At 31.9% G+C, this 23533-nt stretch overlaps 1 protein-coding gene across 2 annotated transcripts; it reads right to left on the reverse strand.

Annotated features, from left to right (window-relative positions):
• Positions 1-906: 906 nt before the first annotated feature.
• LOC129880252 (disease resistance protein RPV1-like) lies at positions 907-22433 on the reverse strand. Of its 2 annotated transcripts, none has more exons than XM_055954206.1 (5): positions 21737-22433; positions 5431-6538; positions 4405-4782; positions 1826-3433; positions 907-1735 (listed from the first exon to the last, which is right to left on the reverse strand). In XM_055954206.1, exons 1-5 carry the CDS (start codon positions 22216-22218, stop codon positions 1214-1216), a joined length of 4098 nt encoding a protein of 1365 aa, XP_055810181.1. In that variant the 5' UTR covers positions 22219-22433; the 3' UTR covers positions 907-1213. The 2 variants fall into 2 exon arrangements, with proteins under 2 accessions (XP_055810181.1, XP_055810182.1); XM_055954207.1 differs by lacking the exon at positions 907-1735 and having other exon boundaries at positions 2007-2123; positions 2291-3433.
• Positions 22434-23533: the final 1100 nt, after the last annotated feature.

Consider the following 23533-nt stretch of genomic DNA (forward strand, 5'->3'; position numbering starts at 1 on the left):
TATTCAATATATATGTCTGCTAAAAATGGCTTCTAATTCCCTCCACTTCCATTAAGTCATTAAATTTTATTATTAAAAAAATACTAGGGACAGAGAAAGGGAAAATGGTTAACCAAAAATTCATGTAACCAACCAATTAAATTACTAAAAATTTTCCAATAGAAACTTAATAATCAAAATTTTATACATTTTTTTATCTGGTTCGAAACTTAATGAATAGTAAAAAGGGGCGAAACAAATTTTACTTTTCGTATATTAAGATTATAAATAATAGGAATCTGCACATAAGCATAACAAACCTTCAACATAATCAAATCTAGAATAGTTTATAAAGCCATTTAATTCCTCAACACAAAAACAAGAGGCTTGTCTATCAAGGCAATATAGAGAGCAACTTTGATAAATGTCCACAAAAAGTGTAGATAATGCAATAAAATCTTTACAATCCCGCAATGACTAAAATATGTATACATTATGAATAAATTTATTTATTATTATATTTTATGAAGTGTAGAAGATGGCAGAACTTATATTTCATCCGTTTCAATTTGTTTGTCTTAATTTGACTAGACACGAAGTTTTAAAAAAGTAAAAATATTTGAATTTTGTAGTCTTAAACTAAAGATATGTATAACGTACCAAAATGTCGTTTGATCAAATGACATTAGATATCCCGTGTGAAATGTTAGAATTAAAAGAGTTCGTAAATTAGGAAAGTAACATTTTTTTTTGAAATAGGCAAAAAAAGGAAAGTAAGACAAACAAATTGAAACGGAGGAAGTACATGAATATGCATTATATACTAAATAGCTAATCTCTACCAAACTAATTCCTACATAACTCTAACCAAAAACCAAACCAACCTTAGGTTTCTGAGTTGGAATATGAAATAAATTGCCCTGTAGCTAGTTAAAGTTATAAGTTATCACAATCTATCCATCCGCAACAATGTTTACTCAAATTAAGCTTGCGAGGCCACAAACAGAGATGAAATATTTGATATATACACAACAACAATAACAACAACATACCGTGGTGTAATCTCACAAGTGGGGTCTGAGAGGGTGGTGTATACACATACCTTATTCCTACTTTTAGAAGGTAGGGAGATTGTTTTCGACATACTCACATTTAATATATACACATTTATAAATATCTTTATACAGTCCAATTCTTAGTCCAATTCTTGGACTCCACTTTCTGTATGCTGAATTCATTTCTGGGAATGAAAGAAGTTAGCAAGTTTCTTTGACACAGACTGCTGAGATTCATCAAACAGATCCTCATCATTATCATCAAAGTCATCCTCATTTTCATAAATCAAGTGCATCCCATGCTTCTTCAGTTTGAGGCCATTAAAACGCGGACACTCTCTAATTACAACCTGCAGCCTGTCGCCTTCTTTCAACATTAACGTAAAACTACTGCATTCTTGAAATCTACATAAATATAGCTGATCTTCATCCGTATCAGGAACCCCCAACAAGTACAAAGTCTTTGTATGTCTAGGATTAGCATCACCTGATGTGGTAATCGTTGCTTGTATATCCACGATTGCTGGGACTTTATGTCTGAAATCATCCTCTACTTGTTGGTCTAGAGAGAGAACTATGCCAATGAGCACTCCCTTGAGATCACGGTGCTTGCGAGTTGAGAAGTTAGGTACTTCCTGAATAAACCAATTTGGAAGGTCATCACCTGGAAGACAGAGATACTCCATATGCCTTAGAGAATCCTGCATTCAGAGTCTTAGTTAACTTGATATAGAAATGTAAATATAATCTTGATGTCTAAGAAGGGGAGGGAGGAGCGAAGGAGAATGAACCTTAGAAATAGTCCTTTTTATAGAAGGCAAGCATGCGTTACAACTGACTGTATAAAACCTTTTCAAAGATTTCAAGCTTTCAAGGCCAGGAATATCTATTATCTTCTTGCAATTACTGAATTGGAGTTCTTCCAAGTAATTCAAATTTGATATGCTAGCTATCTGTTCCAAAGCGGAGCAGTGTGCAGCATTTAACCATACCAAACTTGAGGGAAGTTCAGGGAGAAACTTGAGCTTTCTGCAGTTTGGGAGATACAAACGCTTGAGAACACGAAGTCTTTTCATGCTAGAAGGGAGGCTGCAAAAATCATTGTATCCAAGTTTGAGTTCTTCCAGAGCAGTCAACTTCTCAAAATCATCAGAAATCTTCCCAGATATTTTCCATGCATTAGCATCTAGGAATTCCAAGGATGAGAGATTCGAAAATGATTCTGGAAGAGTAACGCGTTTAGAAATTTCTCTTACATGTAAATCTTCCATATCCAGCAGCAGTTCATCCTCTCTAGGCTGTGGTGTCTTTCTCATCTTCAGTAGCTTTAAGCTTGAAAGCATTCCAATTTCATCAGGTAATTCTGAGACAGCAGTTTCATCCATATAGAGGTAACACAAGCTCTTAAGGCTTCCAATTGAAGCTGGAAGATGTTGGAGTTTCGAACAGTTGTCCAGTTTCAACGTCCAAAGTTTTTCCAATAAGCCTATCTTGTCTGGCAACTCAGAAATTGATGTATTTCGTAGGTCCAAAGTAGTTAAACATGACATATTTACGATTGAGCTAGGTAAAGATTTGATTGAAGTGCAGTACCTCAGCTCAAGCGTTTCAAGGGACTCGAAGCTCCCTAACTGGAAACTTAGTTCACTAACTGAGGTCCCTTGTAGACAAAGCCTAACCAATGACGAGAAGCTATTCTCGGAATTGGGCAATTCACTCAAGGACTTGCAATTGCTGACTGAAAGGAACTTCAATTGAGATAATAAACCAACAGAAGGCAGCAATTCTTTTATGGAGCTGTCATCAAGATAAAGTCCTATTAAAGATCTAAGATTGCCAAGGGAATCAGGAAGTGAGATGAGTCCCTTGCACATTCTCAAACTTAATTCCTCAAGATTTTTCAAATTTCCAACGGAATCAGGCAGTTCCTTTAAAGCTGATCCACTAAGAGAGAGCTCTCTCAGTGAACTTAGATTCCCAATAGCTCTAGGCAGCAACTCCAAAGACCGGCAATCATTTAAATTCAACATTTGAAGATTCTTCAGGTGGAAGATAGAGTTAGGTAGCGTTGTTATTGCAGTACCATCTAGAAGAAGCTCTCTCAATGATTTCCAGGCACTCAAGTCCTCTGGTAATTCTGTTAGACTCGAGCAATCAGATAGGATAAGTACTTCAAGACGTTTCAATCCAGACACATCATCTGGAAATGCCAAAAGGTTCTTACAACCCTTCATGTTTAGAAGGGTCAACATAGTCAAGTCTCCAACTGATGGATGAATCTCAACCAGTTCATTGCATTGCTCAAGAATCAGCTTCTCCAATTGAAGTCCAGATAAATCAGGGATTTCCTTGAGTTGACGACAGCTACGTAGATTCATAACCTTCAGCTGCTTTGCCATCTATCAAATGAAGATTTTCTTAAGTCATTGCAAAAAGAAACGGCTTGCAGAATAACCCTTTGAGATCAGTAGACAGTAAAGCCAAGAAGTTAAACATTAAGGAAACGGAGCGGATAGCGCCTAGAGAGATAAAGGGATTACAAACCAACAAATATTTCATGTTAAAACAATAAAAATTGCACCTTTTCCTTGTGTGCTTCAGCTTCATAGAGCCTGAAAAACAATTAGCCATTTACTTATTCCCACAAATGGAGTATGGGAAAGGTAGAGTGTACACACACCTTACCCCTACCTCGTGGAGAACTGGAGATAGAGAGGTTGTTAATTCCCAAAAGACCCTTGGCTCAAGTAACACATAACAAGGTACAGAGGAGAATAATGTGATAAACGAAGCACAAGAAAAAACAGGCGGTAGCAGTAATCGTAGAAGAAGAAACTACAAGAATAAAGCTAATACTATCTACCCACCAAGCCTACCCTGTAGGGAAGTGAGACAACCCTCAACTACCTTCTACCCTTCTACCCTAATTCGCGATCTTTATATCCTCCTAAGGTCATGTCCTCAATAAGTTGAGTCATGCCATGTCCTCTCTAAATCACCTCTCTCTAGTACTTCTTCAAGCTACCTCTATCCCTCTTTAAACCCACCTCTGTCAACCTCCCACACCTCCTTATCGGGGCAGCTGACAAAGCTTTATCGGCCTACCTCTACTCCTCTTTAAATCACCTCTATCAACCTCTCACACCTTCTTATCGGGGCATCAAACAAAGCTTTTTCGTCCTACCTCTACCACTCTTTACCTGACAAAGCTTGCGAATCTACAAATCATCTATGGATGATTAAAGGGACATGTAGTAATTCCTACTAAATTACCAACAAACAAAGTTGTCAAAAAGGAGACATGTAATTCTTCCTATTCACCAATAAACAAAGTTGTAAAGAAGGAGATTGGTTGAACTAATTCACTTACCTTATTCTGGTAGAAATTCCACTTTTTCTTGTTCCAGACTTGTGTGATCATGCTCTCCGATAAATCAAGAACTGCAATCTTTCGGGACAACAACTTTGGAGGAATAACTTTTAAAGGGCACCCTTTCCACTGCAGCCACTTCAGGTCAGCAGGGAATAGCTTGAAATTTCCAACCAATTTGACACGATTGATTTGGAGGAGTCTCAGTTTGACCATGCACTGAAAATCTCTAGTGTGAAATGTTAAACCATTTGCCGTCCTACCTCGGCCAATACACTTTTCAAGTACTTTCTTCAAATAGATCCAGGATACTTCCTCAGAGTTTTGATCTTGATTCCTCTCAAAGTGAAGCACAATACCCTCAATATTACTTGTGTCCTTGAATTTGTCAAATTAGATTAAAAAAATCAAAAGGGGAGGCTAGAAGACAACTAACAAAAAATTAAAAGCTTAATTAAATAATGAGTGACTAAGCCAGGTTAACTGCAAAATGCTTGTTGGTTCCTATATGAAGGTATCTTTGGCTGCAATTTGTTGCTTTATACTAAATTAATAAATAGTAATACATGTAGTATTTTGTAAAAGAAATATTTTTTACTCCTATTACTAAAAGAGTTACCGTTGGCAATACTTTTCAAAGTGTACCACAATTAGCTCAATAGAAAATAAGAGAGGAAATTATGCAGTAAAAAGTGTAAAAAGATTTTATACAAATAGATGTTTTGAAAAATCAATTGTAAGTAAGTGTTTGAACTGTACGTGGATTAAGAACCTAGATAGAGAGGGTGAATTACCTGCTACAATCAACTAAATTACAGTGTTAATATAAATTTTTTTTACAAAAAAGATATGTTGAAACTTGTGATCGGGCAAGCAACACGAGCAAGTAGAACACTTGTTTAGCCGTTTAACCATGTAGAAAACAGGAATCTCTCCAAATTTCATCTCAATATACAAGTAGGTACTAACTTCAAGTTAAACAGTATTGCAAATACAAAAGGTGTCAACTAGATCATAAAACCATACCTTGCGGTTATTTAGGACAGTCATAATATCATCATGATTCCACAATCTACTACGTTTACCAACATCTCCAAAATTTTCACGTTGTACGATTTGCCTTCCCATGTCTTTGAGCTGATCATGCATCCACAAGACATTCCCATCAACTATTTTAAGAAGCGATTTTGCAGTGAGTGCTGTTATTGCAGTTTCAGCGCCAAAACCACAACCTTTAAATATTGCAATTGCATCTTCCCTTTCAAGCCTTGTATTAAGAAGAAGACATGCTAAGTCAAGAAAGATGCACCTTTCTTGTTCATCTAGAGCACCAAAACTTACTTCCAAGATATCTTGAAGATCACCTGGACGAATCTGTCTCAGCTTTTGCACTACGTCTTGCCACTCCTTCAATCTTTTCTTATAGAACAATGAAGATCCAAAAATTTCCAGAGCCAGAGGTAATCCCCCACTGATTTGTACAACTTCTTCAGCAAGACCCGAAAAGTTCTTAGGAGGCTGCTCTCTTCCAAATGCATGATAACTTAATAACTTAAGTGAATCGGACGAGTAGAGCTCTTTTACCTCAAAAATGTCATTTACAATACTTGATTGTAAGACATTTTGATCTCTAGTGGTGACAATGACTCTGCTTCCTTGGCAAAACCGGTCTCTACCACCAATCAATTCACGAAGTTGGCTTGCATCGTCCACATCATCTAGGAAAATAGCAACTGGCTCATTATTCGCAGATTCAGCTATCAATCGAATACCTTTTGCAGTACTCTCTATGATTGGCGAAGCACCTGAGTTAAGATCACCAATGAGTTTTCTTTGAAGAGTGGCCAAACCATTTTGTTGCCTTGCAATTTCTTTAACATCTGAAATAAAGCTACGTTTCTTGAAATAAACAACAAACTGATTGTACAAAGCCTTGGCAAGAGTGGTCTTTCCCACTCCTCCCATTCCATACAATCCTAAAACTTTCACACCATTTGCTTTAACGTCCAGAATCCTGAGCAATTGATCAAGACGAGAATGAAGTCCTACTGGGTATTTTGCCACACCTAAAGGTGTATTATCAAGTTTTCCCAGAACTTTCTGGACTAAAGATTGAATTAACTCTGCTTCTTCCCTGGCACAAATATGACAATAATGAAGTCAGATGAGCAAGTTTTCAGCCCCAAGAATATATCATTTCGAGTATCGATTCATAGTCATTTACAGGGTTGCTTTTACACAAGAATAAAGAAGGCAATATAAAATTCACTTTCATTCTTTGTATGATTTTCTTTGATCCTCAAAACATCTAGTATTTCTTTCCTTCAACATAGTCAGGCTAATTCTTTCTCCACCATGTCTTCCGAACGGAGCAGATTCGAACTTCTCCTAGAATAGTTTTCAGTGTGAAATGAAGTCCATAAGATAAAAGGTGAATCTAGAATTTTTATAACATGGGTACACCACTAAAAAAGTGAGAATTGATCCATTTTCCTCCAGGTAAATAACTCAACATTCATGATTCAACCAACCAAGTGCACCGTTTGGGGTCAGCGATAATATTTGATCAACTCCAGGAAATATGTTCATTAACTACCTTGTTTGGCAAAGAGACCATGGGTTCACGTGCACAATAAATTAGGCTATAAGTCTGCCCATGTTCATAGGATATATATGAATAATTCAAAGGATAAATATAGATATCTGATAGGATTCAATTCATTTTACTAATGAATAAAACAAATAAGATTGATTATGTATGCAATTTCATCCAGTGGCGGATCCAACTAATGGTTAGGGTTCATTCGAACCCATTGAACAGAAAATTATACTATTTATATATGGTTAAAATAATTTTTTATGTATATATAGTAGATGTGAACCTTATTCGACTATTTACTTCTTCAGATTTTAATTTTCTTAATCAAAATTCTGACTCCGCCGCTAATTTCATCACTGCATCACATAAGGATTTTGCTCTAGTATTGCAGGTTTTCCACTTTATTCAGCTACATTAGGCTGGCCTATCACAAGTTGTCTCAACCTACTCCTTCATCCCCTACCCACACACACATCATCCTTGAACAGACCCAACTTACACAACTTCCAAGGGGTCATTTGCTATTGATATTTGAGAAAATGGTGCTTGTATTAGTTTTGTTATTATAAGTTTCTTGTTTGGTATAATTTTTTAATCTATGTATAACTAATATAAATATTATTAGTTATACATTCTATTTGGTATTATCTTATGTATAACTAATGCATAACAAACTATGGTATTAGCAATATAATAGTTTTTTATACATGTACAAGTATGATTAAAAACTCAATTATCCTTAAAAGTGTACCAAACTAATAGAATGTGGAGGAAATTTTTGTAAACAACAATTCTTTTAGAAATAATTGAATACATGTTATTTTTAATACACCATACTAAACACTGGATAAGATCATAAGAAATAATGACAATATAACTAATCTTTGTATTACTAATTCGACATTACTAATATACATTATTAAGCATTATTTTTATACTATGTGTAGTGAAATTCTTCTTTACAAGAGTATAGTTCAACTTACAACAACAACAACCCAGTGAAATCCCACAACATGAGGTCTGGGGAGGGTAGAATGTACGCAGACCTTACTCCTACCAACCTATTGGAGTTTTTCTTTTTTCAAATTATAAATCCATATACATATAATTTAAATATACCCTTGAACTATTGAAAATAGTTTAAATATATCCTCGTTATACTTTCGAACTAAATATACCCCTCGTGTTATATTTTTAATTCAATATACCCTGTCATTATACATTGGTACAAATTCGCCCTTAATTTTAAAGGAATAACACTTGAAACACTCAAAATTAAATAATTCATTCTCAATTTTAAATATCTAATTTTTTTTAGGAATAAATAAAAATTTTAAGTACTAATTTTAGTTTTTTCTTAAAAATGACAATATAAATGCATTGCATAATTTTAAGTACTAATATAAGAAATTTCTAAATACTAATTTGAGTTTTTTTTCTTAGAAAATGGAAAAAAAAAAGTAGTAGAGATAGCAATATTATTATCATGAGGAATTGGGAAGTAGTAATTCTTTTAGAACAAGCAACTTCACACTTTATTTGTTAGTATATGTTTATATGATAAAATAAAATTAAAAAGTGATGCTTGTTTAAAAAGGGACATCATTAGACATGAAAATGATGTTACTTCCATAACTTGTAGGTTTGGATTAGAATTAAATATACATCCTTGCTAAAAAAATAAAGGAAAAAATTAAAAAAAGAGGGTTGGATTAAACTGCAACAAACAAGGTAAAAATCTGGCCTTATTCTAATTTATTTGCAATATATGACCTTATTAACATGATTGTAAACCAGCTTATATATGTAATATTATGAGAATAATAATAATCCATTCTACTTTCTTGCTTGTAAACTGTCCTTTAAATATTTGCTTAAAGTGAAAAAAGAAAGAAAGAAAAGGCCATAATCTATCCTTTCTAAGAAAAAAAAACAAATTAGTATTTGAAAAATTTATTTATTTCTAAAAAAATCAAATATTTAAAATTGGAATTAATTATTTAATTTTGAGCTTTTCAAGTGTTATTCCATTAAAATTAAGGGCGAATTTATATCAAAGTATAATGAAAGAAATATATTTAAACTGAAAGTATAATAAGAGAGGTACATGTAATCCAAAAATATAACAATGATATATTTAAACTATTTCAATAGTACAGAAGTATATTTGACCTTTTCCATTTATACTATTTGTAGTGAAATTCTTGTTTAAAGAAGTATAGTTCAACTTATTATAACAAAAAACTATTGGAGTTTTTCTTTTTTCAGATTATAAATCCATATATATATAATTAATAATTTTCGGCAACTCTCGCAAATGTACTTTTCGGCCAACTAATTTTCAAACATGGCAAAAAGTATACATTATTTATACACTTTGATTATATATATACACACTACCTATATATTATATACAAATTTTATAAAATAGACGATAGAATGGTATTTAACTGTAATTTTCCCGAGTTAGAATATGATTCTAAATGAAGCTGGTAAATGCAAGTACATATGGGCAGTCCTGTACACCGTGTACACAGAAAATTCGGGAAAAGGTGCGATATAGACAATCTTTTCTAATATAATTATTAATAATTGTTTGCACGGCTTGAATCTATGATCTAATGATAAATGCAAGCGCGCACATATCTAGAAAATATTCACTCTTATGCTACCCAAATTCTAGTCGTGGCCTAAACTTCTAAAATAAGGAGATGAAACTTGCCAAAAACCACAATCAGCTTGAAGTTAACTTTCGTTGGTAGTTTGTATGAGGGGTGTCAATTTTTAATTTTATTTTTGAAAAAACGACTAAATTGATCAAAACTAGTCAAACTGAACATAATTTTAGTAGTTTTTTTCATGGGAACAGGCATAAATTTCCTTTTAAATTTATTCCGAAAAGTCAGTTACATGCATAAGCTATCACCTATTACACACTTAATCTTGTTCAATGTGATATTAATACCCCTTTCCAAGACAATCTCAATTCTGTGAAAGGATGTTATGCACGCATTTTAACATGTAAATAATATTATTTTAATAATTTTAAACTTTTTTTCTTAATATTTTTCTATACTTTTGCAAGACCTACTCTTTGGGTGTTCTTCCTCCTCTAACCATATACCTCTCTCTTTTTTAAAACCCATTTCTTTTTTCTAATTTCTCTTTTTTCTCTCTTTTTTTAGACCCATTTCTTCATTCTTTTTCATTTTTCATAAATTGAAGAGAAAAAAAAGAAATTAGAAGAGAAAACAGAGAACAATAAGACGATTATGAAGTATAGAAATATTGGCAGCGGTGATAGGAGGTGGGAAACACCATTGTTGCCGGTGAAACAAATAAACAAAATTTGATCTGTAAAATTCTTTAAAAATCTTGATAATTATGGATGAAAATCGAGCATTTTAATTTTATTTGATCTGTAAAATTCTTTAAAAATCTTGATAATTATGGATGAAAATCGAGCATTTTAATTTTATTCTTTGTGTGTAATAAATAATCAAATATGTTATTGATGTTGTTTTGAAATAAAAATTACATAGTGATGGTTGTAGGTGGTGCTCCGGCGATTTTCTTCATCTTCTCCACTCCTCTTTATTTTTTTTAGAGTTCCTCTTTAAGGTAGAGTGTTGGATATGCTTTCATGGGGATAAAGTGAAGAAATAATCAATGGTAACAAATAACAATGAATTGTTGAAGAAGAATAATAATAATTCAAAAGAAAGGAAAATGTAAAAGCTTTAAAGAATAGGGACCATCAATAAAAAAGAAAAAAGAAAAAAAATTAACATAATTAATAAATTAGAAATTATAATACTTACCTATATAATGACTAATAAAAAGTGCCACGTGTTCAAATTTGTCATTTTAACAGTTTTTTCCTTCTTCTCATCTTCTCACGCACCTTAAGGAAGGTGAAGACACTTTTTCTGACATGTCACCTTTTAAGGGATATTAATATCACTTTGAACAAGATTATGTGTGTATGTCACTATGATAATTTGAGCATGTAACTGATTTTTTGGACAAATTCACGAGGGAATTTATGTTTTTTCCCTTTTTTCATCAATGCATGGGTTTTGCTATGAAACTATAATACTAAATAATTAGCAATTTAGCATACATAAAGCCAGTGAATTATTTTTCATATTTTAGAATACAGTTAACCAATATGTTAATTAATTGATTGGCAGCTCTATGCCTTACAAAATAAGGCACTTGTCTAAGGCCCTTAAATTTGAGGGGCCTCAATTTTTAGCAATAATAAAATTATTATAGCTATTTTAAAAATAAAGTAAAATTGTATTGTCCATTTCAATTTTTAGTTTAACATTCAAAAGTTTCTTTTATTTATTTTTATTAAACTTCACATTCCATGTAAAGTTAAAATCAGACAAACAAATTGAAATAGAGGGAGTAATATTTATAAAAAAAATCATATAAAAAGAAAGAAACAACTTTGCTCCTCGAAACAGTTGTTTTATGATAGGTGTTGTTTTTATTTTCATATATATAAAAAATCAGAGAAAAATAATTAACCAACCAAACATACTTAATAATATATGTACTATTAATAGTGCACATATAAATTATCATAATAATATATTATTTCCTCTGTCCTGATTTTTATTTGACATTGTTTGACTTTACACGAAAATTAAGAAAAAATGAAGACTTTTAAAATTTATGGCCTAAACAAATGTTAGATATTTGTATAGTTATAAATATTTTCATTAAGAGTAAAAAAATTAAAATTAAATTATTTCAATTATAAAAAAGTAATATTATTTTCAGAATGGATTAGAAAAAAGAAAGTGTGTGGCATTAACTGAATTGGAACAAAATATTTTGAACTTTGAAAAGTATTAGGACACTTCAATAACTTTATAAATACATCAGGTTAAGTCACTTATAGAGTGAACTGTACATAAAAGTCTTAACTTTAATCATACACAATAAATTAAACAAAAAATATTGGCATGGTAGTATAAGTTTATGATATATTGAAATCTGTCATTTGTAGGCAACAAATTAGAATCCTCATAAAAGTAGTAGTCTAACTTGACGAATAAAAATAAAATATCAAAAATTAATTGAATCGAATGAAACCAAACAAAAACTGAAATGATTGAACCAATACGAAGGTTAGAACTAAGAAGTACAACCCCCCACCCACCCACCCCACCCCAACTAATATGGTAGAAATGAAATTTTGAGAGCTGATCAAGTTTTCTTTTTGGCGGAATGACCTGAGAGACTCTTATACTTGATTCTGTTTGTTAGTTGGAGCCTTACACTCACAATTTTGCCAACTAAACCCTTAAACTCACTAAAATGAAATATTTTGAACTCCTTTCATATTCCATGTATTTGCGTGTAGTACAACTGCTTACGCGTGGAATTTTATAGAATTCCATGTCATTTTTAAAGCCACACAGAAAATTAAATATTAAAAATAAAGAAATAAAATAAAATAAATAAGTTTGCACATTCTGAAAATTTTCAATATCATGTTCTTCATATTTGCTCATAATTGAGCACTAAATTTATGTTAGATTGGTCTAATACTTTCTATTATATTCGAATATTTTTACACTAAAAGTTCACCAACACAAACTCGATAAATTTTCATCACAATTTTAGATTAATTTCATCAATTCACAAAACCCATTTATTATTTTTGAAACTTCTTCACGAAGCTTTTCAACTTTTCAATATACATCAATACTTTTCACAATAACTCATACAAGATTCAAAAAATACTCATGAAATTGATGAGAGTGGCAAAATGGTTGTGGGAAGTTTGCCACAAAAGAAATTTTTGAGTTGAAAATTTTCATTTTATTTGAGAAAAACACTACATACAACCAGAGTTGAAGATGAATTTTTCAATCTTATCTCTAATTTTCACCTTCTATTCCTACAAATATTTTCTATGTTTGATTCTCAAGATTTGAAGATTATCTAAACTTCATTCTTTTACCAACAAAATTCGAAAATTTAGATTTCAGAAGAGTGTAAATCGATCAAGATTCATAGAAAAAGAATTTGAATTTTAAAATTAAAGAAACTAAAATGGATTTTTGAGATAAGAGATTTGGTTGGCTGGGTGGGGGTTGGGGGCGAGCAAGAAGAAGAAGAAGAAGGAGAGGGATGGGGTAGGAGTGGGGGCTGAAGGAAGAAGAAAGTTGGAGGTGGGGGCTTAAGGGTAGATTTTTCTCTTCTTTTTTTTTTTGATTTTTAAAATGTTTATATAAAAAAAGATAATCACTCGCTTTAAGACGCGTGCATTCAAATATTTTTTCAATTCAGCAATATTAGTGCCACATAAGTTCGGTCAATGGTCAGAGGAATTTAAAATATTGTGTTTTAGTAAGTTTAAAGGTTCAGTTGGCAAATCGTGAGTGTAAGAGTTCAACTAACAAACGGAGCTAAGTATAAGAGTCTCCCAAATCATTTCGCCTTTCTTTTTTGATCGAATTTTTTTTATATTTTTGTAATGACCCGCTAGGTAATTTTAAGTACGAGTCCTTTTTCTTCCATAAAAGATCCCTTTCGTATATTTAAATTGGGAAATTTGGACTTTTCGGTAACTACAATTAATTAGTTGAGGGGCAATTTTAGAAAATTAATTTAATTGGTGGATCAAATTAATAATTTATTTAAATACCATATACCACTTCATCTATATATTAAAATAATTTAGGTCAACAAAGCTGACACCTTCAGATTTGTTTAGAAAAGAAAGGAGGAGGAGTTTCTGACTTGTACAACGAGTGCAGCCATCCTAAATTGAAAACTTGAGAGTCTCAAAGGAAAATTTACTTTCAAGTACCAATAATATATATATATATATATATATATACCTTTCTTTTTCACAAATCTTTGTGCAATTAAATAATGATGACATTAGTTGGTTGGAAATTATGGGTTTGACGTGGGAAAAGTGGTTTTCCTTTGAAATTTCCTTTCTGTGTGCATAGTATCTGTAACCATCTTTTTCATTCTTAAAACATATTGTTCTGCTTATAATTGTCGTCTTCATGGCCAGGTAATGGGAGTATTATTCTATTATTATTGTACAAATGTTCTTAGGTTTTATTAAATGTTTCGTGGTTAAGAATTAATGGTCATGACTTAGATTTTGGTTTCTAGGTGTTCTTGTAGTATTACTTTATAATTCAAATTTTGATATATTGAGATAGGTAATTAAATATTAGAGGTGTGATATTATATGAATACCACTAGATCTATGATGTTTGGAGGAATTGAAACCTAACTCTACTCTTAAAAATTCGAATAACATGGAGGAATTAATGCTTAACCCTAGGCTTTAACTTAAGAAATATGAGACGTGAATAATTAAGTTGCATCAGGATCAAAAATGTGATTATAGTTTTGGGTGAGTCTTTGAGGTCTAGGCTAGACATATGGTAATATGGGTGTTGTTAGTTTTGAAATTTTTACTGTATTTGTTTATTTGATTAGATTACGTTGATTTGGAGGCCCAACGAAAAGGGAAGGCTCAAGTCCTTGAGTGATTGGTTGATTAATTAAGGCAGATGAATTTCTAAACCTCAGTTTAAGCTTGTAGATGCTTGTATTTTCGTGTTATGTGTACTAGGGAGTAATGAGAATTAGACTGGATTATTGACTATATGATTGACCTTAAAAATGGAGATGAGGGGTAGAAAATTGTGATCTAATGACATGTATTGGTGGAATTGATATGTTGTGATTATGGATTTATTTTGAGCATGCGAAGTGACTATGTTGATGTGAGATAGGAAAAATTATGGTTGTCATATTATTATCGTGAATTATATGAATATGAATTGATTGCATTGGTTCTGACATATTGTGTTGAGATTGAAAATAATATGAAACAAAAGGGGTCGGGCCACACGCTCCGTGGCAGGTATTATGAAACAAAGGGGTCGGGCCACACGCTCCGTGGCAGGTATTATGAAACAAAGGGGTCGAGCCACACGCTCCGTGGCAGGTATTATGAAATAAAGGGGTCCGTGGCAGGATATATGTATTGAGGGGACGGGCCACACGCTCCGTGGCAGGTTACATGGACAGAAATGTCCCCCATGGGTTCCGGACTGTGATTCAGCGGATGTGTACCGATAGGACAGACATGCATCATTTCATTGCATTGCATTGCACTTTTCTGATATTTGTGAATTTGTGTTTATCCCTATATTGCTTTGTGCGTGCCGAACTTGATTTGGTATGATTCATTGACGAGACTATTGATGAGTATTTGTGGACTGTATTACTGTTGTTAATGTACAAGTGTAGAGTTGGGCTGATTTTATGCAGGTTGTACTTAAGGAGGTTCGGTTGGGAGGACATGAGTACTTGTATCTATTAAGCTTTGCTTAGTTTTAGTTATCCACTTGCTGAGTACCGTGTTGTTTGGTACTCACCCCTTGCTTCCACACTTGTGTAGGTTGTGAGCCCGGACCTGCTTGATCTTCTAGCATCTTCTACTACATCCGAGGCTATCATTCCGAGTGTCGAGGTAGCTGTTACATCTATCTAGCGGATACCTCTTGCTCGTTTCTTATGTTTTAGTCCTATTCTAGAGAAAAAGACATTGTGACTGTATTTCTTTTTGTACTTCAGTAATATATTAGTGGCTTGTATACGTGACAACCAGTCTTGAGGGATTTTGGAGATTATTTATTTATTTGTTTTTGACTAAGTTAAACCTTGTTTTATCTCAATTACTTCCGCATTTACTTTCCGTTGAGTTTTAGGCTGACTTGTCTCGGTGGGTTGAGATGAGTGCCATCACGCCCGGATTCGGGTCGTGACAATTTTTTAAATAATTAAGTTAATTATTTTGATTAATAGTAATTTTTAAATATATAAATTGTATTTCAAAAAACTTATAGCTTTTATGTTCAAATTCACCATCAAAATTTAGAAGTTTGAACCTCAAAATTTTATGACATGTAAAATTGGGACAAAAGAAAGTATATAAAGGAAAATCAATTACTTCTTCTGTTCATTTTTACTTGGCCACTATTGACTTTGCACAATTCTTAAGAAACAATAATAGAAAGAAAATTTTACTATATTACCCTTTGAATATAATAAATACAATGTCTTAAAAAATGTAATAGGAAAATAACTACTAATTAATGATAAGGGTAAATTAGGAACTAAGTATGAATTATCTCTTAATTTCATAAATTAGATAAATAATATTGGACATCTATTTTTAATATAGTGAACAAGTAAAGATGAACGGACGGAGAGCGTACATATCACGGTTTTCCCAAAGGTGTCTTTTGATTACCATGAAAGAAAATAACTTGACCATCAATAACAAACAAAGCAAAATTTGATGAATGTGAAAGGAGTTAAAAGGTTTTTAAATTTTATGGGTTTAATTTTTAATATTTTAAAATATAAATTTATTATATTTTTAAAATTCTGAGTTCGTAAATACGGCAATAGTAGATTCACACTTGGACAAATCTGAAATTTTAGTTTTTAAAAACAAGGTATTCAAGATTGGATTTAACTCTTATACATGTATAAAATATTCATGGTAAGGTATATTACGAGTGGGAATTTGGATTAGCCTCTAAGCTAAGTTGTAACGATCCATTAGGTCATTTTGAATACTAGAGTCTTTTTCTTTCATAAAAGACTTACTTCGTAAATTTTTAATGGATATTTTAGACTATTCGATAATTATAATTATTTAGTTGAGAAATAAATTTAAATAACTAATTTAATTAGTAGGCTAAATTGATAATTTATTTAATACTTTATACCAATTATTAAAACAAAAGAATAGGATTTATAAATTATAATACATAAAGAAATTTAGAAAAGAAAAGTTCGTGGGCGATTGGTGTGAACATAGAGCAAACTGAAGAGATATTGAGTTTTCTGGTGAGAGATTCTTTAGTTTATGCACTGTTTATGCCTATAATTAATTGTTACCAGGATAGATAGTAATCTCTATTTGGTAAAAATAGAGGAGAGAGGAATAAGTGAATTGATATGAGTTGAAAATTGAGAGAAGTAGCAGGCACGAGGAACAAGGGTAATAATGATGTCTATGCTTATGTGAAAATGAGATAATGATGGATAGATAAGAATTGCATTGATCATAAGAAGATTCAGCATAAAATTTTATGTTTACTTTTATTTTATTTTATTTTCGTTCTTTTTCAGAAGTGCATATCATTTGTATTGGAATTCTTGAATTGTGATTATTGGATAGTTTGGCAGTAACATTCCTTGTGTCTAGCTTCTAGTATGCAGATTTTGTATATTAATTATCACATTATAATTCAAGTTTTAATATATTAAGATAAGTAATTAAATAATAGGTGTATTATAGTATATGATTATAATGAGATTTATGTTATTGAAAGAAATTGAGGCTTGATCCTAAGCTTGAGATTGAAAAAATTAAGTATAGATTCGAGTAAGTTTTGGGTTTAAGCTAGATATATATAGTAATATGGGTGTCTATGAACTCATTTAATTACAAATATTATATACTTGTTAGATTGGAAACGTTCTAAGGCATTGAGGAAAGGAAAGACGTTGGAGGATTAGCTTGCTTGACTTCGGTTCTTCGGTTGAGGTAGGTTATGGTTTATTCTATATCATAGATAGACTCTTAATAGCGATTGATATGCATTGAGTAATGTGTGAAGTTTACTATGCATTTAATTGTTGTGGTTTGGATGTTAGTATGTTATTGTGATGGTCTGAAATCCCAAGACCGTGAAATCTAAATCTTGAAATTGCCCTATCAAAAAAGGTGTCTTGAATAAAGAAGGTTTGATGAACTATTGATAATTAAGTGGAATGTAATCACAAAATGATAAATGAATTATATTTGAATTGGGTGTCATGTTCCGACACAGTATATTTAGATCGGGTGTCACATTCTGACATGGTATATTTGGATCGAGTGTCACATTCCGACATGGTATATTTGGATCGAGTGTCACGTTCTGGCATGGTGATATTAAGGAAAAACAAATTAAAATGACTTAATACTACCCAATCTCTAATAACTCATTTTCCAAAAGAGTGTGATATGGAGGCTTGAGTCCTCATGTGTGATCTTGATATTGTTGACTGGTTATAAAATTGTTCATTGGTTGCCACCTGTTAAGTGTTATTGTTGATTTCTCGCTATTACTTTATGTATATTGATTTCTATTTTGAGTCGGCCGATGATACCTACTCAGTACATGTTGTCTTGTACTGACCCGTACTTGTATCTTTTCTTGTTTTATTTTGTGGAGTGCAGCGAGTGTTCCACCGACTTCGACTCGACCTCAGCTCTAGTCAGTCTCAAGATCATTGGATTTCAGGGTGAGCTATCCTTTTAGCTCGTGATAGATTTTCTCGATTATGGCATGGTGTCTTTAGTTTTCGGACATATTTTGTTATTTTTTTATTTTGGTGTTTGATATTTTCAGACTTAATTTTAGAAACTAGATGTCCTTCATGTGATAACTTTCAGATTTTGAGAAAACATATGTAATTGAGCTTCCGCGTTATTATCATATTTATTAGTTGAGATTTGTATCGTTGGTTCTCCCACTTAGGAGGTTAAGTGTGGGTGTCACTCATGACTCATTTTGGGTCGTGACATAAGTCTAATTAGCTTTTAAATATTTTTAGAGTAATTTGGGTTTTGCACCTTAATGTATGTGTTTTTTTTGTTACTTACATCTTATCCTATTATTTTTAATAATTTATACCATAATTTCCTTAGTTTTTTTATAAAAGCATAAAAAGTCTATTTTCAATTAATTATAAGAATAAAATAGGAAATGACATATAAAAGAAAACAAAGCCATTTAAATTAAGAATAAAAGTAATATTAGATACAAGTTATTTGCCACTTTTTTCCATTAAAATGAAGAACAATCATTCGCTTCTAGTACTTTTTGTTATGCTTTGCTCTCTACATTAATCTCTCTTAGACGGGACACCAGTAATTTTTGAATATAAATCTCTCCATTTTGGCCAAACAATTGTTTCTTCCAACCAATTAGTATTTGGGGTGTTTAACTAGTGATGCTGCTACTCCATCAATACATTACACATTTTCTTCTTTTAATATATATATATAAGTTATTAAAAGGAAATTCAAAATTTTGTGGGTTCCTCTTCTTTCTTCGATTTTTGTTGTGCTAGAATTATTTGTTTGTAAGTCGATGAGAATGTTTGTTTCAGTCTTTATTTTTCCGACTTTGTATGTGTATTAAGAAAAAAAGACCATCACAATCAATTATATTATTGAAAGAAAGTAATTTAATTATATTACATAATAACTTATTAATTTTACTATTTTATCCTTATAAATAATTGAAGATAGAGACTTTTTATGATTTTACACTAAAATGATTAGAGTGCAAATCACTAAAATGATTGAATAAGATATAAGTCACGGAAAGCGCATATATTAGGGGTGTAAATCACAAATTACTCTATTTGTTCGCTTATTTTGATGTTTGATAAATATGAAAAGTGATTTTCTAAGTTATTACTCACTCAGTCGCACTAGAGATGTACAAAATCGAACCATTGATTTATCGGTAATGGACTATTAGTTTAGCAACTTCAGTAATGATTTTAATTTTTTTTATTATCAAATTATTGATTCTTAACGGGTTAATCGATAACCCGATAGTAATTTAATAATTTATATTTATTGTCATTTAGTATCTAAAGTCCTTCACTTAAGGTTTAGTTTTCATACATTTATTTTTTGTTGTCTCAAACAATTTGTTATTATATAATGTTTCACATTTGCTTTTGAGTAAGACACAATTTATCAACTAATGTGCATGGTTCATTTGATTTGTCACATTATCTCTAAGTGATTTTCAATGGGTTTTTTCGTATCAAATCTTAACGGTTAAATCGATAACCGAATCGATAATGATCAATAACCGATAACCGATAAACCAATATCTTAATGATTCTATAATGGTTTGGCATGTCTATAAATCAATAATCGATAAGTCAAATCGATAAAAAATAGAACCAAATCGATCAATATGCAGCCCAGCCCGCACTATTTTATGAAAAATTACTTGAAATTATTTTGTCGGTGATTAGACAATATTTGTACTTAATTGTTTCAAAAAAGTGTAAAATATTAGTAGTATTATACACGATGAAATTTGACATGCTTTAACTGTTTAATATCCTTTTTTTTAAGCTTTTTGTTTTTTTAATTGGCGGTTAAGAGAAAAAGATTAAGAGAGTTCAGATTTCAAACCAAAGCTATTAAAATTCCTTTTTTTAAGCTCATAATAATTAGCCGTAAGAGATTTAATTTAGTCTAGTAATACCAAATAAAGTTGATGGTAACCAACATTTTTTTGAGTTTTATATCTAAATTAATATATATATGAATATATTATTTGAACCATAATTAATTTTTTATCAAAATACATCTTAACTATTCATTGTTTTCTTTTTTTATCGGAATTACCATCATCATCAGATAGGAAACTAAAACAAAGGTGAAATCTATCGGTGGCCCCCTAAAGTTGGCACCAACTTTCACTTAGACACCTAAATCAGGAGATGTTCATTTTAGACACCTTATATAAGGGTCGAATGTGTCATTTTGACACTTTTTTAACAGTTGGCACCTTGCGTGATTTCCACCTGAGAAGCGTAAAAGCTGTTTTTTCTTTAAATTTTTTTTTTGTTGTTGTTGTTCTTCTTCTTCTTTATATCTTCAATTTCTAGACAGTAAAAAGAGACTAAAATGGAGTGACTACCTATTGACAGTGAAGCTTTAGAGGAAATTAATTAATTAAGAAAAAGTGAAAAGAAAAACGTGTTAATGCAAAAGGGAAAGGCGAAATCTTAGAAAGGGTGTTTATGTGTTTTCACTTGTAAGCAAACAAACAGTGTTTCCATGGAAGGAAGGAGAAAACAGGAAAAAAGAAAAAAAGAAAAACAGAGATGATGGACACGAAAGCATCTAGAAACTATGAGAGCTCTGTGACGGACACCTGCTCCAATGTTGTTGTTTTTTTCTGCTTTTCGGTTTCCTCCCATAGATTTGTATTAATCTTGCCGAAAAAAATGGAGGTTCGTCGGATTTTTTGATCCAATTTGATATATATTTTTGTTTATCATTATAGCTCCATATTTTCCTCTTTAGATGATATAGTTAGTGTTGAGTGGGTGTTGAAGGAGAAGAAAATCTGGTGGGGTGGGCGAGGGGTAGGGGTTGGGGTGGTGGGGTTGTCAAAAATGACGGTGGGGTGGATGGGGTTAATAGTTATTAATTTTTTAAATTTTTTGAATAAAAAAAATGTCAATTGTCATCAAATTATTGATCATTATTTGATAATTATTTTTGAAATATATATAAATATATATATATATATGACACGTGCCTTTATTTAATTCACTGCTTTTGACAGAATGTATTTCACAACTAATATATTTTGGTGATTGTCAAAAAAGTGTCAAGATGACATATTGACCCTTATTTGAGCTGTCTAAAACGAACATGTCGTTATTTAGATATCTAAATAAAAATTGGTGTCAACTTTAACAGGTCACCGATGAATTTCGCCTAAATCAAATGATTGTTAAGATATATTTGGCTAAATAATTGACTATAAATTCAAAAATCCGACAAAAAAAATTTAAAAATTAAACATTTGAAGTAGAGGAAAGTAAACAGGGATGAAAAGTGTGTACCAGAACCTAGAATCCCAACCGGAGGTATTAGCAGCTTTCTTCATAGCTTCTCTCCACAGATAAACCTTCTCCGCCGCTTCCACCAAAATCTCATGCTCCCTAAAATGCTTCTCAAACGGACCCTTCTGTTTCCGCACATCCGACGGGTCAACTTCATAGAAAACCGGCAGTAATAGCTTTTTATATTCCGAGATCTTCGCCAGTTCTTCGAGACACCACTTCGAAGAAGCATAATTCTTCGAAATCACGGCGATCGAAGCCGCAGAGTCCTTAATCGCAGCCACTAGACTTGGAGAGATCTCTTCGCCGCGATCCAGATCTTCGTTGTCGATGAATGTCCGTATGCCGTTCCGTACGAGTTCATTGTAGAGTTTCTCAGTGAAGCCATGGCGAGTGTCTTCTCCTCTGAAGCTGAGAAATAAATCCCAACGGAATCTGTGCCCTGAGGTCATGGACCACGCCTCCGCCTCGTCGTCCGCCATAGCCGGACATTCCCCTTTTCGTTTCAGTACTGGAACTTGTATGTATGTAAATATATATGCAAATAGATAAGTAATGTAGTTGAAGGAAAAAATGAAGTTGAAGAGAAGGCGGAAGAAATAAATACGAGTTGTTAATGATAAAAATGTTGAACATTAATGTTAAAAAAGATTCCTTACACTCTTTAAAAGGTAAGTAATCTCACCAATCTGTCCAGATAATGTTTTGTATTAAAATGGGTACATGAAAAATGAAGTTGAAAGGTTAAAAATGAAATAAATTTGAGTTGGAATGTTAAAATAAAATTAAGAGACAAATTAAAAGGGTTGTGTATGTGTTTGATCTAAATTTGATCCAATGGATAAGCTCCTTTTCCAAAAAGTTACTTCTACAGTTTGTTACATGCAAGTTACAACATGAATTTAATTTCATGATCGCAGAAAGAAAAATGAAAAAAAAATTCACCTATTGTAGCTAATGATGCGTTAAGAATTGAAGTTGTGATGTTTAATTAAATAGTGGCTTAGTCGCATATCAATATGAGTTTGTGGTGCATTGGTAAAATTATTTCATTCTTAATTAATTAGAAGTTTTGGATTTGAGTCCTAGGCAGGGGGCGGAGCCACCTTAAGTTCAAGACAAACCTCATTTGGTGGAAAATTATACTATTTATATATGATTAAAATATAATTTTTTATGTATATATAATAGATGTTGAACCCCCTTCGACTAGTTTGTGTGTCTATTTTTCAGAGTTTAGACTTTGAACCTTCTTAATGAAAATTTTGGCTCTGCCAATGATCCTGGGTATGAAAAAAAAATTGTTGGGAGCGTCACACCCAAATGAGTCTTACAGTGCGCAATTTGAATTTAGTCGGGACTTCACGTGGAATCCGTAGACTGGGTGGAAAATCGAAAAAAAAGAAGTTAGTGTGTGCATTATGGGTCCGGCCTCATAATTTAAAATTTAAATTTATTTTAAGAAAAATTATTAAATACATATAAATTATTAATTCAGAATTCAATAACTTTAAAAGCTAAAATTTCAAAATCATAAATTCAAATCTTGACTAATTCGTGTATGATATTAGACAAATTTTAAAAAAGGTTTGGTATAACTATATAATAAATTTTCCATATTAAAAAGTGTGTCAAAGCAATTTCCATATTCCCTACAAACAACCCAAACCAAAATGGCCCCTTAGTTCAGTGCATTCACAGTAGATGTGTAGGTTGTTTTTTTTTCAAACTAATTACTGAAAAACGATTATTATTATGTTGCATGATTTTTCGTAAAATTTCCAACATTATGTGCAA

This window comes from Solanum dulcamara, chromosome 2, assembly GCF_947179165.1.
Source record: "Solanum dulcamara chromosome 2, daSolDulc1.2, whole genome shotgun sequence".
NCBI classification, from domain to species: Eukaryota; Viridiplantae; Streptophyta; class Magnoliopsida; order Solanales; family Solanaceae; genus Solanum; species Solanum dulcamara.